Source organism: Amblyraja radiata, chromosome 20 (assembly GCF_010909765.2).
Source record: "Amblyraja radiata isolate CabotCenter1 chromosome 20, sAmbRad1.1.pri, whole genome shotgun sequence".
In the NCBI taxonomy this organism is placed as follows: Eukaryota; Metazoa; Chordata; class Chondrichthyes; order Rajiformes; family Rajidae; genus Amblyraja; species Amblyraja radiata.
Window position 1 is genome coordinate 20,522,703 of NC_045975.1, and position 17,398 is coordinate 20,540,100.

A 17,398-nucleotide genomic window follows, 5' to 3' on the forward strand; every position below is an offset into this window, starting at 1 on the left:
GAGAGCATGATTAGGGTGGTGTGGGTCCTTGATGCTGGCTCCTATAAATCCCTTCGATGGTGGGGAGATCAGTACCCATGATGGACTGGGCAGTGCTCACCACATTTTCTGATCTCTTTTGTTCCTGAGCATTCAAGTTGCCAAACGGGGCCATGATGCAACCAGTCAATATGTTCTCTTCCATACACCTGTGGAAGCTCAAGGAAGTATTATTTCACATACTAAATCTCTTCAATCTTTGAAGAAAATGCAGACGTTGATGGACTTCCTTGCCCTCATCAATTATCATTGTCACCACCTTCAAATAATTCAAACCAGGTCTTAATACATAACCTGTCCCATGCAAGGCCATTCTGGCTGTCTCCATGAAGCCCATGCTTTTTCAAATGTGTGTATTTGTTATGCCTTAGAAACCTCTCCAATAACTTCCCAACCACTGGCCCATAACGTGAGATTATCCCAATTGCCCTCATTAAACAAAGGAACAACATTGGTTACTCACTAAAGGCAGTACAAGTAGATAGGGTGGTAAAGAAGGCATACGGTATGCTTACCTTCATTGCTAGGGTCATTCATTATCATTCAGGAAGTTATGATGCAGCTCTCAAGGACTTTGGTTAGGTCGCATTTGGAGTATTGCATGCAGTTCTGTTAGCTCGTTCCTCGTAACTCCTGATCTGATATTCTTCTGAGGTAGACGAAAATGCTGGAGAAACTCAGTGGGTGGGGCAGCATCTATGGAGTGAAGGAATAGGTGACGTTTCGGGTCGAGACCCTTCTTCAGACTGAGGGAAGATGAAAGGTTCTTCTGAATCTTTATTGTGTGCTTTCAACAGCTTCATTGTCCTTGAAAGCCACGCAATATGCATACAGCCAATGCTTTGTACGTTTGATTTCTATGTCCTAGAATCATTATTTTATAAATGAGTTTCTCAACTTAAACATGTTTATTAGAAAATATTGTATTCTAAACGAATGCTCTTAACAACAAATTTTCTTCATGGCAAAAGTAACATCAGCCAGTTCAGGTTCCTGTTGTAAATAATCAGTTCTCATAGTACATGCAATGTATGTGCAGCAGAATTTGAAGCTTTGGAGACACTGCAGATGCTGGAATCTTGAATAAAACACAAAGTGCTGGAGTAACTGGGTCAGGCAGCATCAGTGAAGGGAATGGATAGTGTCACTTCAGGTCAGGGCTTACCATGCCAGGCACCAAAACCAAACAACAGATGGCACCAGGACACCACCTGCCTTATACTACCTGGAAAGCCCTAAACTGCCTCCGCACTGGAGTGGGACATTACGGACTCATCCTGAAGAAGTGGGGCTTCTCGGACTCTGACAGGTGAAATTGTGGAGAGGTACAGACAATGGCCCACCTACTGACTTGTGGTGAGAGGCATGCACTGCGGACGATCTCCGCAGAGGCACAGATGTGGCACTGGCTGTGGCAAAGCGATGGCAGAACATCGTTTGACACACGAGCGAAAGTGCCCTTCTTCAGACTGTAGGAAGAAACTGCAGGTGTAGATTTAAACCAAAGATAGACACAAAATGGACTCTCTGTCTGAAGAAGAGTCTCGACCTGAAACTACACCCATTCTTTCGCTCCAGAAATGCTGCCTGGTCCGCTGAGTTATGGGCCTGCCCCACTTAGGCGACTGCAGGAGACTATGCGGTCACCACATCTTCGTGGGTGCTTGCCGGGTAGTTGCCTCAAGGTCATGAGGAGTTCCTGCATTCTGGGAACTAGTCGTGGCCTCATTATGGTCGCCGCAAATTTTTCAACATGTTGAAAAATTAGCAGCGACCAGAATGAAGCCGCCATGGAGTGTAGCGAGAATTCTCGTGCCGTAGGTGGGTCGCCAGGAGGTCGAAGGTTCTCGTAGATTGTAGCCGGTGCTGACCGATGAATTTCATTGGCTCATTGGGAAAACAAAACTTAAACAGTAGTTTTCAGAACCAAGGATAACCGACCGGCAATGTTAATGTCCGTCGAGTTTCACAGCCGTGTATCTCTGGCTTCTTAAAAGTGGTCTCCACTCCTTCTCCTTCCTTCTTCCCCCTCTCCCCCCCTCTTTCAAAGGACTTAAGTGACCCTTCCTGTACACTGTGCTTTCACCGTCTTAATTACAGCACCAACCTTCCTGTTCATCACGGTGTGTGTCTGTATCACATTGGCTTTGCACCGTGTGAATTTCACTCAGACAGCGCTCCCCCCGCTTGCCCTGTCCCCCGCCTGCATAACGGGCTGGTGAAGGATGCGATGTGTGTGTGTTCCACTCTGACACTCGCAGTTCCAGTTGCCGTTTTTTCAGGCGACTTAACAGTCGTCGGCAGTTGCCTGAAAAATCAGCTTAGTGGGACAGGCCCATTTACGCCGGCATTTTGTGCCCTTTTTCAGACTGATTGGCTGATCAGAAGGAAGAAGGGTCCCAACCCAAAACATCGCATATCCATTCCTTCCACAGGTGCTGCCGACCCACTGAGTTACTCCAGTACTGTGAGAATTGAAGCCTTATTTTGTAAGCTAATAACGTCTTTGGGATGTGGGAGAAAACCGAAGCACCCAGAGAAAACCCACACCCAGAGAAACCCCACACGGTCACAGGGAGAATGTGCAAACTCCGCACAGAAAGCACCCGAGGTCACGATCGAACCGGGGGCTCTGAGGCAGCAACTCTACTGCAGCACCACTGTGCCGCCCTAAATTTTACTATTCATATAATTTGGAAATGTTAGCCCAGTGATCTATACTCTGGAGAAAAATGCATTGGAAAAACCTGGCAAATGAAGCTAATATTTGATAAGGAAAGGCCTGTTCTGAAATAATTGCTGTATGTAGTCATCCTTTTTATAACACTCGGATATACTCCACATATGTACTTTATTTATTTGGATAATGCTTTTATCAAGCACAGGACATTCATTGTCTAGGGACAAACTAGTGGAAGCTTGTAATGGAAAATAGCATGACCTTTCCTTAAAATAACTTGGACATCAATAAGGTAGACTGAAAACATGACATAACTGAAATTGTTTTTAAAAAGTTGTATGAAAGAGGATGGAAAACAACTGACCTGCCAAGAGTGTGAAATAATCATGGTCTTTTTTTCTCCCATCTGTTCTGTATATGAGAGTCACATTTTCATTATAGCTGGCAAGTTTGCTCAGTTACACAAAAAGTAGAGTGGAGTTTATTTGTATTCTTTGGCTCTGAATTTAAAAATAGTCAAATTATGCAAAATTATTTACTGCAAATTACACGCAAAAAGTCAATTTAAACAATACCCAAATCAGAATTCCTATAAACGATAATGGAATCTGGCCTAGAATGCTTGGTTTGTTGTAACAAATTTGCTATATATATGGTCATTTCAATTGCATTTGTAATCAGTTTATACGGTCTCTTGTGCCAACTTCAGTGCAGCTAGATAGTGCAGCAACGCAGCTAAATAGCCTTCACACTTTTCCAAGATGATATCCAGGACCAGACTCAAATCTGAAGAAAGTGGTGGGCTGCAAGGTCCTTGCGGAGTGCTGCAATTGCATGTTCATTTGGGCTGAAGGTAAGGGGAGCAGTGTAGTGATTTAGCTGTCTGAAAGCTGCACCACCAGGGGGCTCTCCATTCAAAGAATATAGTTCAACAATCAATGGGAGTGAGCAATTTGTGGGATCTTAGATGTCAGCATAATGGGTTTGCCAAGCAATAGAATGTTTGAAATGAGACTTAGCCTACTTTGTCTTAGTCCAGTACTGTTCTATTAAAGCCTACTTGTCGCAAGATGGATTCATTTTCCTTGTCTCACAAACTTTGCACAGGATAAGACACCACTTGAAGAGATAAATTATTGGGTGTTAAATTTCTTGAGTGATATAAAATGCAGTAATGTGTTTCACTTTGAGATTAAAATCATTAATGTGTTTCACTTTGAGATTGAAAGTACACTTTTCAGTCTCCTATATTTGTTTTTAAAATGTACTGGCTTGTAGATTTGCATCCATTGAAACGATGGCTGAAGATTTGAACAGGTTTTGTACAGGCCACATGCATGGTACCTCTGAAGCTATTGTAACAGAATATGGAATTGATCAAAATCAGGGAAAAACCCATTTTAAAATTTGAAAGGATTCCTAGGCACTCATTTATTTTAATATTGCTGATACAAATTAAACATCTTTTGAGTAAAATTCAGCAAACTTGAAACTGTTGTATCAGAAGGTGAGTCAACTTTCCAATTGTCAATTTTACACCCTGCATTTGTTGCAGCCATTTTAATGGATAAACCACATATATAGCTGTTTAAGATGTCTCGATGATATTGATGCATTGAACCATGCGCGTGGTTCAGTAAGCAGCTTCTACAAAAAAATACGTGGATTTGGGGTAACATTTGAACTTAGCATGGAATATAGCATGGCAAGTGTCCCTTTGCCCTAATTTGCCCATGCAAACCAAGATGCCGCATCTATACTATTCCCACCTGCCTGCATTTGGCCAATGTCCCTCTAAATGTTTTCTATCCATATACTTGTCCAAATGTCTTTAAAATGTTGTTAGTACCTGCCTCAACTACCATTCTGGCAGCTCGTTCCATGTACCCACCACACTCAGTGTGAAAAGGTTTCCCCTCAGGTTCCTATTAAATCAATCTGCTCTCACCTTAAACCTATGTCCTATGTTCTTGATACCCATACTCGGGGTAAAAGACTGTGTATTTGCCTATCTATTCCCCTCATGAACACATATACCACTATTAGATCACCCTTCATCCTCCTGCACCGCAAAGAATAAAATCCTAGCCTGCCCACACTTCACCCTGTAGCTCAGGCTCTCAAGCCCTGGCTTGATCCTCGTGCATCTTCTCTGAAGATTCCGCATTGCTACAATTGAAGTTGAGGATTTTATATTTTGTACTGAGCAAATGACCTGAGGCTGCCATCTAGTGGATTTATTTTTTATTTTTCACTTTGGAGTTTTAAAAATTATGCAAAGTATTGATGTGAGGCAAATGAAACTGATGCGGATGTGATGCTGTCTCCTATATCAGGGGAAAAAGAGAACGTTTTTTAACTTCCCTATATATATTGGGGCAGGTGTAAAATCAATTGGAGAATTTGATGTTCATACCGTTGTGTTGTAAGCTACCCAAGCGGAATGTGAAGTGAGGTACAGCGTCCTCCATAATGCTTGGGACAAAGACCCATCATTTATTTATTTGCCTCTGTACTCCACAATTTGAGATTTGTAATAGAGCAAATCACATGTGGTTAAAGTGCACATTGTCAGATTTTAATAAAGACCATTTTTATAAATTTTGGTTTCACCATGTAGAAATTACAGCAGTGTTAGAAACATAGAAACATAGAAATTAGGTGCAGGAGTAGGCCATTCGGCCCTTCGAGCCTGCACCGCCATTCAATATGATCATGGCTGATCATCCAACTCAGTATCCCGTACCTGCCTTCTCTCCATACCCTCTGATCCCCTTAGCCGCAAGGGCCACATCTAACTCCCTCTTAAATATAGCCAATGAACTGGCCTCGACTACCCTCTGTGGCAGAGAGTTCCAGAGATTCACCACTCTCTGTGTGAAAAAAGTTCTTCTCATCTCGGTTTTAAAGGATTTCCCCCTTATCCTTAAGCTGTGACCCCTTGTCCTGGACTTCCCCAACATCGGGAGCAATCTTCCTGCATCTAGCCTGTCCAACCCCTTAAGAATGTTGTAAGTTTCTATAAGATCCCCTCTCAATCTCCTAAATTCTAGAGAGTATAAACCAAGTCTATCCAGTCTTTCTTCATAAGACAGTCCTGACATCCCAGGAATCAGTCTGGTGAACCTTCTCTGCACTCCCTCTATGGCAATAATGTCCTTCCTCAGATTTGGAGACTAAAACTGTACGCAATACTCCAGGTGTGGTCTCACCAAGACCCTGTACAACTGCAGTAGAACCTCCCTGCTCCTATACTCAAATCCTTTTGCTATGAAAACTAACATACCATTCGCTTTCTTCACTGCCTGCTGCACCTGCATGCCTACTTTCAATGACTGGTGTACCATGACACCCAGGTCTCGCTGCATCTCCCCTTTTCCTAGTCGGCCACCATTTAGATAATAGTCTGCTTTCCTGTTTTTGCCACCAAAATGGATAACCTCACATTTATCCACATTATACTGCATCTGCCAAACATTTGCCCACTCACCCAGCCTATCCAAGTCACCTTGCAGTCTCCTAGCATCCTCCTCACAGCTAACACTGCCCCCCAGCTTAGTGTCATCCGCAAACTTGGAGATATTGCCTTCAATTCCCTCATCCAGATCATTAATATATATTGTAAATAGCTGGGGTCCCAGCACTGAGCCTTGCGGTACCCCACTAGTCACTGCCTGCCATTGTGAAAAGGACCCGTTTACTCCTACTCTTTGCTTCCTGTTTGCCAGCCAGTTCTCTATCCACATCAATACTGAACCCCCAATGCCGTGTGCTTTAAGTTTGTATACTAATCTCTTATGTGGGACCTTGTCGAAAGCCTTCTGGAAGTCCAGATACACCACATCCACTGGTTCTCCCCTATCCACGCTACTAGTTACATCCTCGAAAAATTCTATAAGATTCGTCAGACATGATTTACCTTTTGTAAATCCATGCTGACTTTGTCCAATGATTTCACCACTTTCCAAATGTGCTGCTATCCCATCTTTAATAACTGACTCTAGCAGTTTCCCCACTACCGATGTTAGACTAACTGGTCTGTAATTCCCCGTTTTCTCTCTCCCTCCCTTCTTAAAAAGTGGGGTTACGTTTGCTACCCGCCAATCCTCAGGAACTACTCCAGAATCTAAAGAGTTTTGAAAGATTATTACTAATGCATCCACTATTTCTGGAGCTACTTCCTTAAGTACTCTGGGATGCAGCCTATCTGGCCCCGGGGATTTATCGGCCTTTAATCCATTCAATTTACCCAACACCACTTCTCGGCTAACCTGGATTTCACTCAATTCCTCCAACTCCTTTGACCCGCGGTCCCCTGCTATTTCCGGCAGATTATTTATGTCTTCCTTAGTGAAGACGGAACCAAAGTAGTTATTCAATTGGTCCGCCATATCCTTGTTCCCCATGATCAACTCACCTGTTTCTGACTGCAAGGGACCTACATTTGTTTTAACTAATCTCTTTCTTTTCACATATCTATAAAAACTTTTGCAGTCAGTTTTTATGTTCCCTGCCAGTTTTCTTTCATAATCTATTTTTCCTTTCCTAATTAAGCCCTTTGTCCTCCTCTGCTGGTCTCTGAATTTCTCCCAGTCCTCCGGTATGCTGCTTTTTCTGGCTAATTTGTACGCATCATCCTTCGTCTATGTTTATACATAGTCCCCCCCCATTTCAGGGCACCATAATGTTTGGGATACAGCAATGTCATGTAAATGAAAGTAATCATGTTTAGTATTTAGGTGCATGACCTTTGCATGCAATGACTGCTTGAAATCTGCGATTCATGGACATCACCAGTAGCTGCGTGTCTTCCCTGGTGATGCTTTGCCAGGCCTGTAATGCAGCCATCTTTAACTTATGCTTGTTTTGGGGACCAGTCCCCTTCAGTTTTCTCTACAGCATATAAAAGGCATGCTCAATTGGGTTCGTATCAGGCGATTGACTTGGCCACTCAAGAATTGACCATTTTTTAGCTTTGATAAACTTCTTTGTTGCTTTAGCAGTATGTTTGGGATCATTGTCTTGCTGTTGAAAGAACCACCAGCCAATGAGTTTTGAGGCATTTGTTTGAACTTGAGTAGATAGGATGTGTCTATACACTTCAGAGTTCATTATGCTACTACCATCTGTAGCCTCTGTATTTCTGTCCATGAAGTCTTCTGCGAATAGTGGTCATTGACAAATCCACACCTGAAGAATGTTTCTGCTTTGCTGGACAGGTGTTTGGGGATTTTTCTTTATTATAGAGAGAGTTCTTCTGTCATCAGCTGTGGAGGTCTTCCTTGACCTGCCAGTCCCTTTGCGATTAGTAAGCTCACCAATGCTCTCTTTCTTCTTAATGATGTTCCGAACTGTTGATTTTGGTAAGCTTAAGGTTTGGCTGATGTCCTTATTCTTGTTTCTCAGTCTCATAATGGCTTCGTTGACTTTCATTAGCACAACTTTGTTGATAAACGTCAATAAAAGTTTCCAAAGGTGATGGAAAGACTGGAGGAAAGACTAGGTGCTAAGAGCTCTCTTATACCTGCATAAACACACCTGAGCAATTACGAACACCTGTGAAGGCATGTGTCCCAAACATTATGGTGCCTTGAAATGGGGGGGATTATGTCTAAACACAGCTGTAATTTCTACATAGTGAAACCAAAATGTATAAAATTACCCTGTAATAAAATCTGACAATATGCACTTTAACCACATGTGATTTTTTTTCTATTACAAATCTCAAATTGTGGAGTATAGAGGCAAATAAATAAATGATGGGTCTTTGTGCCAAACATTATATACGGCACTGTACCTTCAGTTTGCGTGTGGCTTCACTCTGGCAATGGAGGATGTCCTGGACATCAAAGTCAGTATTGGAATGGGAAGAGGAATTAAAATTGTTAGCAATTGGTAGATATGACATTGTTGGGATTACAGAGGCATGGCTGCACGAGGATCGGGACTGGGAACTGAATATTAAAAATTATACGTCCTATAGAAAGAGCAGGCAGGTGGGCAGAGGATGTGGGGTAGCTTTGTTGGTGAGGGATGAAATTCAGTCCCTTGTGAGGGGTGACATAGGGACTGATGATGTAGAGTCGCTATGGATAGAATTGAGGAATTGTAAAGGTAAGAAGACACTAATGGGAGTTATCTGCAGGCCCCAAAACAGGAGCCTGGATATAGGGTGCAAGTTGCAGCAGGAGTTAAAATTGGCATGTAACAAAGATAATGCCACTGTGGTTATGGGAGATTTCAATATGCAGGTAGACTGGGAAAATCAGGTTGGTTCTGGACCCCAAGAAAGAGAGTTTGTAGAGTGACTCCGAGATGGATTCTTAGAGCAGGTTGTTCTGGAGCCTACCAGAGAGAAGGCAATTCTGGATTTAGTGTTGTCTAAAGAACCAGATTTAATAAGGGAACTCGAGGTAAAGGAACCGCTAAGAGGTGGTGACCATAATATGATAAGTTTTAATCTGCAATTTGAGAGGGAGAAGGTTAAATTAGAAGTGTCAGTGTTGCAGTTGAACAAAGGAGAATATGAAGGCATGAGAGAGAAGCTGGCCAAGGTCGACTGAAAAAGGATCCTAGCCTGAATGACAGTGGAACAGCAATGGCAGGAATTTCTGAGCATAATCCAGACAATGCAGGATCATTTAATTCCAAATTAAGATTCTAAGGGGAGTAAGAGGCAATCGTGGCTGACAAGGAAAGTTAGGGGTGGAATAAAACTAAAAGAAAAGGTGTATAACATAGCAAAGAGTAGCGAAATGCCAGAGGATTGGGAAACTTTCAAAGGACAACAGAAGGTAACAAAAAGGGCTATACGGGGTGAAAGGATGAACTTCGAGGGTAAGGTGGCCAAGAATATAAAGAAGGATAGCAAAAGCTTCTTTACGTATGTTAAGAGAAAAAGATTAGTAAAGACAAATGTGGGTCCCTTGAAGGCAGAAACAGGTGAAATTATTATGGGGAACCAAGGAAATGGCAGAAAGATGAACAGGTACTTTGGTTCTGTCTTCACTAAGGAATCTCCCAGATGTACTAGAGGACAGAGGATCTAGGGAGACAGAGGAACCGAAAGAATAAAGTTGAATTGAATTGAATTGAAAGAAATTTGCATTAGACGAGATAGTATTGGGTAGACTGACAAATCCTCAGGGCCTGATGGTCTGCATCCCAGGGTACTCAAGGAGGTGGTTCTAAAAAATTGTGGACGCATTGGTGATCATTTTCCAATGTTCTATAGATTCAGGATCAGTTCCTGTGGGTTGGAGGGTAGCTAATGTTATCCCACTTTTCAAGAAAGGAGCGAGAGAGAAAATGGGGAATTATAGACCAGTTAGCCTGACATTGGTGGTGGGGGAAGATGCTGGAGTCAATTATTAAAGAAGTAATAACGGCGCATTAGGATAACAGTAAAAGGATTGGTCCAAGTCAGCATGGATTTATGAAGGGGAAATCCTGCTTGACTAATCTTCTGGAATTTTTTGAGGATGTGACAAGTGAAATGGATGAAAGCGAGCCAGTAGATGTAGTGTATCTGGACTTTCAGAAAGCCTTTGATAAGGTCCCACACAGGAGATTAGTGGGCAAATTTAGAGCATGGAAAGAGAATTGGTTGGCAGACAGGAAACAAAGATTAGAGTGCCGCAAGGCTCAGTGCTGGAGCCGCAACTATTTACAATATATATTAATGATTTAGATGATGGAATTAAAAGTAACACTAGCAAATTTGCAGATGACACAAAGCTGGGTGGCAGTGTGAACTGAGAAGAGGATGCTAGGAGGTTGCAGGGTGACTTGGACAGGTTGAGTGAGTGGGCAGATGCATGGCAGATGCAATATAATGTAGATAAATGTGAGGTTATCCACTTTGGCGGCAAGAACAAGAAGGCAGATTATTATCTCAATGATGTCAGATTAGGAAAAAGGGAAGTGCAACGAGACCTGGGTGTCCTTGTACACCAGTCACTGAAAATAAACATGCAGATACAGCAGGCAGTGAAGAAAGCTAATGGCATGTTGGCTGTCATAACGAAAGGATTTGAGTATAGGAGTAAAGAGGTCCTTCTGCACTTGTACAGGGCCCTGGTGAGACCACATCTGGAGTATTGTGTGCAGTTTTGGTCTCCTAATTTGAGAAAGGACATCCTTGCTCTTGAGGCAGTGCATCGTAGGTTCATGAGGTTAATCCCCGGCATGGTGGGACTGTCACATGAGGAAAGATTGGAAAGACTGGGCTTATATTCACTGGAATTTAGAAGGATGAGAGGGAATCTTATAGAAACGTACAAAACTATAAAAGGACTGGACAAGCTAGATGCAGGAAAAATGTTCCCAATGTTGGCGGAGTCCAAAACCAGGGGCCATAGTCTAAGAAGAAAGGGGAGACCATTTAAAACTGAGATGAGAACAAAACATTTTCACCCAGAGAGTTTTGAATTTGTCGAATTCTCTGCCACAGAAGGCACTAGAGACCAATTCACTGGATGAATTTAAAAGAGAGTTAGATAGAGCTCTGGGTGCTAGTGGAATCAAGGGATATGGGGAGAAGACCGGCACGGGTTACTGATTGCGGATGATCAGCCATGATCACATTGAATGGTGGTGCAGGCTCAAAGGGCCAAAATGGCCTCCACCTGCATCTATTTTCTATGTTTCTAACCGGGAGATTCAATAGGTTTTGGCGGACCGAGCGCAAGTGTTCTGCTTATGTTTGCCGAGTCTACTCTTGGTCTCGCTGATGTACAGGAGACCATGTCGGGAACACCGGTTAGAGGAGGTGCACGTGAACCTCTGACTCACCTGGAAGGATTGCTGGGGTCCCTTAATGAAGGTGACGGTGGGGGTATGGGGAAAGATGTTACATCATTTGCAGTTGCAGGGGAAAGTACCTTGGCAGGGGGTGGTTGAGGGGGGAAGGATGAGTGAAAGCGGTCTATGCATAAGTCGGATGGGATGGGGATTGGAAGATATGACTGGTAAAAATGGTGGGAAGATAAAAATGCATGTATATCTTATCGCTGAGAATTTTCTACAGTAATCTTCCTACCACAGTTGTTAGGCTTACTGCTAACTCCCACAGGTTTTTCTTTGTAGCTCTTAAATAAAGGCATAGCATTATCACCCTCCAAATTTCCAGCAGCTCGCCTTGTCTGATGATACAATCAGCCAAGACTCTTGCAATTTCTTCTTTGGTGTCCCACAGTGTCCTTGGATATATCTGATCAGGTGCAGAAGATTTATCTACTTTTATACATCTTAACACATGCAGCACCTCCTCGACTGTAATACGGACTGTCCTCAAGCCATCTACATTAACTGTCCCAAGTTCCCTATAATTCGTGTCTTTCTTTGGGGTAAAAACAGAGGAGCAGTATGATCATTATTTTTGTGCTAGGTCTTTCAAGCCAAAATATAGGTTATTTTTCTGTTATATTCAACATCATTTACCTATTCCACAAGCTATTCAATTAAAAAGTAGAAGAGAATAACTCAAAAAGATGAACAGTGCTGAGTACTGAGTTCCTTTGGAACAAACAACTAAAATCTGATTTAGTGAGTAGCAGGAATTATGCTCCACATCACTCAAACTGTTAAGTAGCACAATACTGTTTTGTTTTAACGCAGTTATCCTGGGCTTCTGGTTGTACCTCAACCTGTACCGGATAGCAGCTTACAAAAAGTTGCACGCTGTTATCGCCACAACAGACTTCCAGTGGTATGTTGGAAACATTCCAAAACAAAAGCTGTTTTGCTACGCTCTGGTGGATTCCATGGAAAGGGCGTTGTGGGACTCTTCAAATCCCCAAATCCACACTCAGCTGGTAAGATTTATATGCATATTCTGCAATAATGCACTTTCACCTTCAAAAGACATTGTCAAAAATAGGTCGCAGTTAATACTCATCAAATCAACCCACTTAAATATATCTTTGATCTATTTGTGCAAAATTAGACAGTTGCTTTGTTAGTATACATATAAAGATCCAGATTAATTAACTGAAATGAATGTATATTTTCATTTTTTATTTAATTTTCTCTTTCCTCAAGAAATCGAGATTATTTCTGTTCAATCTATGTCACACTTTGCAGCCAGTTAAATGCAACTGCAAATATTATAATTGCATTATCCAACCATTAGGGGCAAAGATTTCTGTGCTTCCTGGACACCACGTTTTAAAGTTGGGTTTAATCTGTTTTGAATCTGTAAACTGTTGTTAATGACCAATTATTTAATTTGCAGTTCATGTGAAATTGGCCAAGATTAGGTTTGACGCAACACCAAACTGGTCTGCACCTGAAATCTACGCTAATAGAGAACGAACAACAGAACGTACATTTCCCATTGGGAGCTATAGAGATGTATTGCCAATGCCATACCTTTGCTAAGCTAAGCTCAAGAAATTAAAAAGCTAAATGAAGAAGCAACGTAAAATGATTCAGAAAATATGTTGACAAATGGTTCGGCAGAGGTTTTGATCAATGCAACAATTTCAGGGTGAAGTCACTTTGATATGTGTGTGTGTGTGTGTGTGAGATTTAGTGCCATGTTTCAATGCTTGTTTTTTGACAGTTCCATGAAAGATGCACGTTGCAGTGAAGGCAGAAATAGTCATGACTTTGTGAATCCCCAAATTCTGGGGCGCTGTGCGCGACCGCCCGTCACTGCCTACGCCACCACGCCTCACCACACGCGAAGCGCGCATCGCGTGTGCGTCGTGCGTCATGACGCGTAAATGATGTCGCGTAAATGACGCCCAAGTGGGACAGGCCATTTAATCTCACACAGGAAATATCAAGCATGCCAATGTGAATAATAAATGAATATGCTTGGTCTAATTTCCCAGTGACCACAATTTCCCCCAAAAATTGTGACTAGAGTTATTTAATCCAGGTTTTAATGATCTGCATGTGAAAAATTAGTGCAAACTATACCCTTTCCCATGCTTATGTTCTTTCTAGTCTCTGGAATATTCAACGTTTTTAAGTCACTTTGGTTAACAGTGAATTTCATTATTTTTTGTGTAACAATTTATTTTATTTTTTCATTTAGCACCTACATCCACAGAATCGTCAAGTAGCATTGAACAAGAAAAATACCTACAAGCTTTGTTGAATGCAGTACCTAGCCTCTCCAAAATGAATGGCTGCAACACACCTACTGGACATCCCAACATCATGCTTACTCCAGGTGCGGTTCTATTAAAATACTGTTTTGCTGTGATAAGTGATGCAAAAGCCCAAGCAAAGAGTTTAAACAAAATATGTTTTTGTTTGGTTAACCTACATTTCCCCACCTTAGGAACAATGGGAACCACATACTCTGCCTTGGTAATTCTCCATATTGTAACAGAAAATTACAATATATCATCCACGTGCACTCCAGTATATCATCCACATGCCCATGCAGTTTAACTGAGATCAGGATATTTGGGTGTTTGTATTATAATCTAAGATGATTCTTGCATCTTGATTGTGAAATGGAGACACAATGGGCTGCAGATGCTAAACTCTTGAACAAAGACCAAAGTGCTGGAGGAACTCAGCAGTCCAGACAGCATCTGTGGAGAGAAATGGACAGACAGCATTTTGGTTCATCTGAATTGAATTGAATTGAATTGAATACATTTTATTAGCCTAGTATGTATACATAAAGGAATTTGCCTTGGTGCTTTGCTCTGACTTTCTTTGAAGTAACAACACGATATACAGTAGACAATTAAAAATAAAACATTATAATTTAAACATGTGAAGAATGAAATAAAATACCTGAGCAAAAGGAGGCTACAGACTTTTGGATGTTGAGTAGCTGTTGTGGAAAAAAACGTTTTATGTCTGTCTGTGGCGGCTTTGACAGTCCAGAGTCGCCTTCCAGAGGGAAGTACTTCAAAGAGTTTGTGGCCAGGGTGAGAGGGGTCAGAGATGATCTTACTCGCTTCCTGGCCCTTGCAGTGTATAGTTTGTTGATGGAGGGAAGGTTGCAACCAACAACCTTCTCGGCTGATCGAACGATGCGCTGCAGCCTCTGGATGTCATGCTTGGTGGTTGAGCCAAACCAGACCATGATGGAGAAGGTCAGTTTCTCGCCACTTGATTGTGAAATCTTTCTTTGGAGCAAGCATCTAAATTATTTTTTTGGTTTGCATAAATCCAAAATTATGAATACCAGTTTAGTGAAAGGGGAACCTTTTGATCATAATTTGTTTAGTGGAATGTACCAGTAATGGGGTAATTTAGATGTAATTGTAATATGAACATATATAGTTTGGAAAGCAAGACTGCCAGACAGATTATGTTGAACAAGTCAACTCATGCATCCAGTCTATGTTTTCTTTCTTACACAACGTAATCAAACACCTTTTGCCTCCGTTCCCATAAATATCATCACATATTTTGCCTGAACTTGTAATCCCTTATTTCCAGTCTTGACATTTGAAGAATCAAGCAATTTATTAAGGGATGCTGGATGCAAAAAAGGGACATGAGATATCTGTGGTAGATAAGGTAAAGCAGAATCCTAAGAGATTCTATAAGTATGCCAAGAGCAAAAGGATAACCATGGAAATTATAAGTCTCCCTAAGGATCAGTGTGGTTGACTATATGTGTGGAAACAGTGCTATTGTCAATGTAGCAGAGAGTATAATTTAGCACAATCCTGCTTATGGATTTTAGGTAGGACATAGAAATGGGCAGTGCAGGGTTGGGGAACTATTAGATTGGAGGCTGTGGTGTAGAGATCGCAGAAAGAGATAACATTTGTAATAGTTTGGGTGATGATGGCATGGCGTTCAACAGTGGGATCATGGTCAGGTAGGAAGAACTGCCCAAGAGCAGGTGCCTGGCCTCAGTACAGTAGAGGTCAGTCTGCCAGACTACCATGTACCATGGTTTAATGACAATATTGGTATTGAGTGAATGAGTGTTGCGTGTTCGACGGGGATGAGATGGGAGTGGGTAAGGAGAGAGGAGAAATTGAGACTCAATGTCATGGCAGCAGTTGGAGATTAAATGGGGGAGGGGAGGCAGAAGGCCTCCCCTGGACTCCCTTTCCATCCATATCCATCCCTCCAGCTTTGCATTTCTTTCCTCATCATGTCTCCTTATCTGATACCTTTCTGTCTCCTTTTCATTTCTTGCCTTTGTCATGAGTTACTCCACTAATCTGCCAATCAACCCCCTCACCTGCATCCACCTTTCACTTGCCTGGCTTTGTCCCACCCCAATCTCTCTTTTCCAGCTTTCTTCTCCAGCTTTCTTCTCAAGTCAAGTTTATTCGTCACATACACATACGAGATGTGCAGTGAAATGAAAAGTGGCAAAGCTCGCGGACTTTGTGCAAAAAAACAAACAAACAACCAACCAGACAAACTACAAACAGAATGGAACAGAATCACATATTCTCCTTACTCCATCTGTATGGTGAAGGGTTCTGAACGAAAATGACGCCTGTCCGTTTCCTCCACAGCTGCTGCCTGATCTGTTGAGTTGTTCAAGCACAGTTTTTTGCTCCCTCTAAATCGTTCCTGTCCATGAACCTGTCCAAATGTCTCTTAAGCATTGTAATTGTTTTTTGCTCAAGATTCCAGCACCTGCAGTTTCATGTCTCTAGGTTTCAGAAGGATATGGGGAAAATGTAGGTAAATGGGCCTAGGTCAGGAAAACATCTTGGAAGAAAGAACTGCAGATGCTGGTTTAAATCGAAAGTAGACACAAAATACTGGAGTAACTCAGCGAGTGAGGCAGCATCTCTGGAGAGAAGGAATGGGTGACATTTCGGGTTGAGAGCCGTCTTCAGACTGATGAAGGGTCTTGACCTGAAATGTCGCCCATTTCTTCTCTCCAGAGATGCCGCCTCACCCGCTGAGTTACTCCAACATTTTGTGTCTATTTTGGTCAGCTTGAATGAGTTGGGCTGAAGGGCCCGTTTCTGTACGAGATAACACTGACTCTGAGTATTGAATCTGGGGGATAAACCAACAGTCATCAAAAGAGCTATTTTCGTTTTAATGGAATCTTGTAAATGGCTGAATCAAACACAAACTCTAAAAAAAAAACTTTTTTTTAGATACAGCCACTGACAAACGATCTTCTCGAGCATCCAGTGCAGTGAAGCAGGTGGTCCCAACACATTTGGACGTGCACCTTCCTAACAGTTTCACACGTGGAGGTTGGTCATATTACATACCAAAGTTTCTCAAAGTTCACATTCAAAAATTTCACAGACTATTTAAAAAGTCTCCCTTGTTGTGTTTCACTGCCTTAAGATTAGATTATGAAATAAAATTAAAGAAAATAAAGGTAAATATGTTTGCATAGTGTACATGACTGTAGTGAATGCTTGATTTCATCACCAGTGCCAAGGAATAGTATACTCCAGGTCAGGAAAGAAATCAGCGTGAACTGATTCTCGTCTGTGAACGGCCACATTCAAATAAAACTCTCGTCTTGTTCACAGAAAGCTAGCTTGGTAGTTAATAGGACACATGAAATTTGGAAGAGGAGCAAGAACATTTATGATTTCTTCTTTTTGTTTTTTACGCTTACAAAAAGTCGTAAAAAATAAGTGAACAAACAAGATTATTGTGTTTGGTTAAACTTCAACAGGCTTTGTTAAAGCAACGGGTTCATTTTCATCCACCTTTTTTAAATTAGTTTCTTTAAGTATAGTTATGTCCTCTGAGCACAGT

At 41.8% G+C, this 17,398-nt stretch overlaps 1 protein-coding gene across 3 annotated transcripts in view; it reads left to right on the forward strand.

The window, feature by feature from the left end:
* The window catches only part of sbf2 (SET binding factor 2), a 349,247-nt gene that overhangs the window by 299,760 nt on the left and 32,089 nt on the right, over window positions 1–17,398 (forward strand). For 2 of the 3 annotated variants that reach the window (XM_033038959.1, XM_033038961.1), the window contains 3 exons: window positions 12,338–12,534; window positions 13,764–13,901; window positions 16,777–16,878. In XM_033038959.1, the coding sequence (XP_032894850.1) occupies window positions 12,338–12,534; window positions 13,764–13,901; window positions 16,777–16,878 (437 nt within the window). The remainder of the gene's footprint in view (window positions 1–12,337; window positions 12,535–13,763; window positions 13,902–16,776; window positions 16,879–17,398) is intronic. The other variant, XM_033038960.1, reaches the window with a different exon arrangement.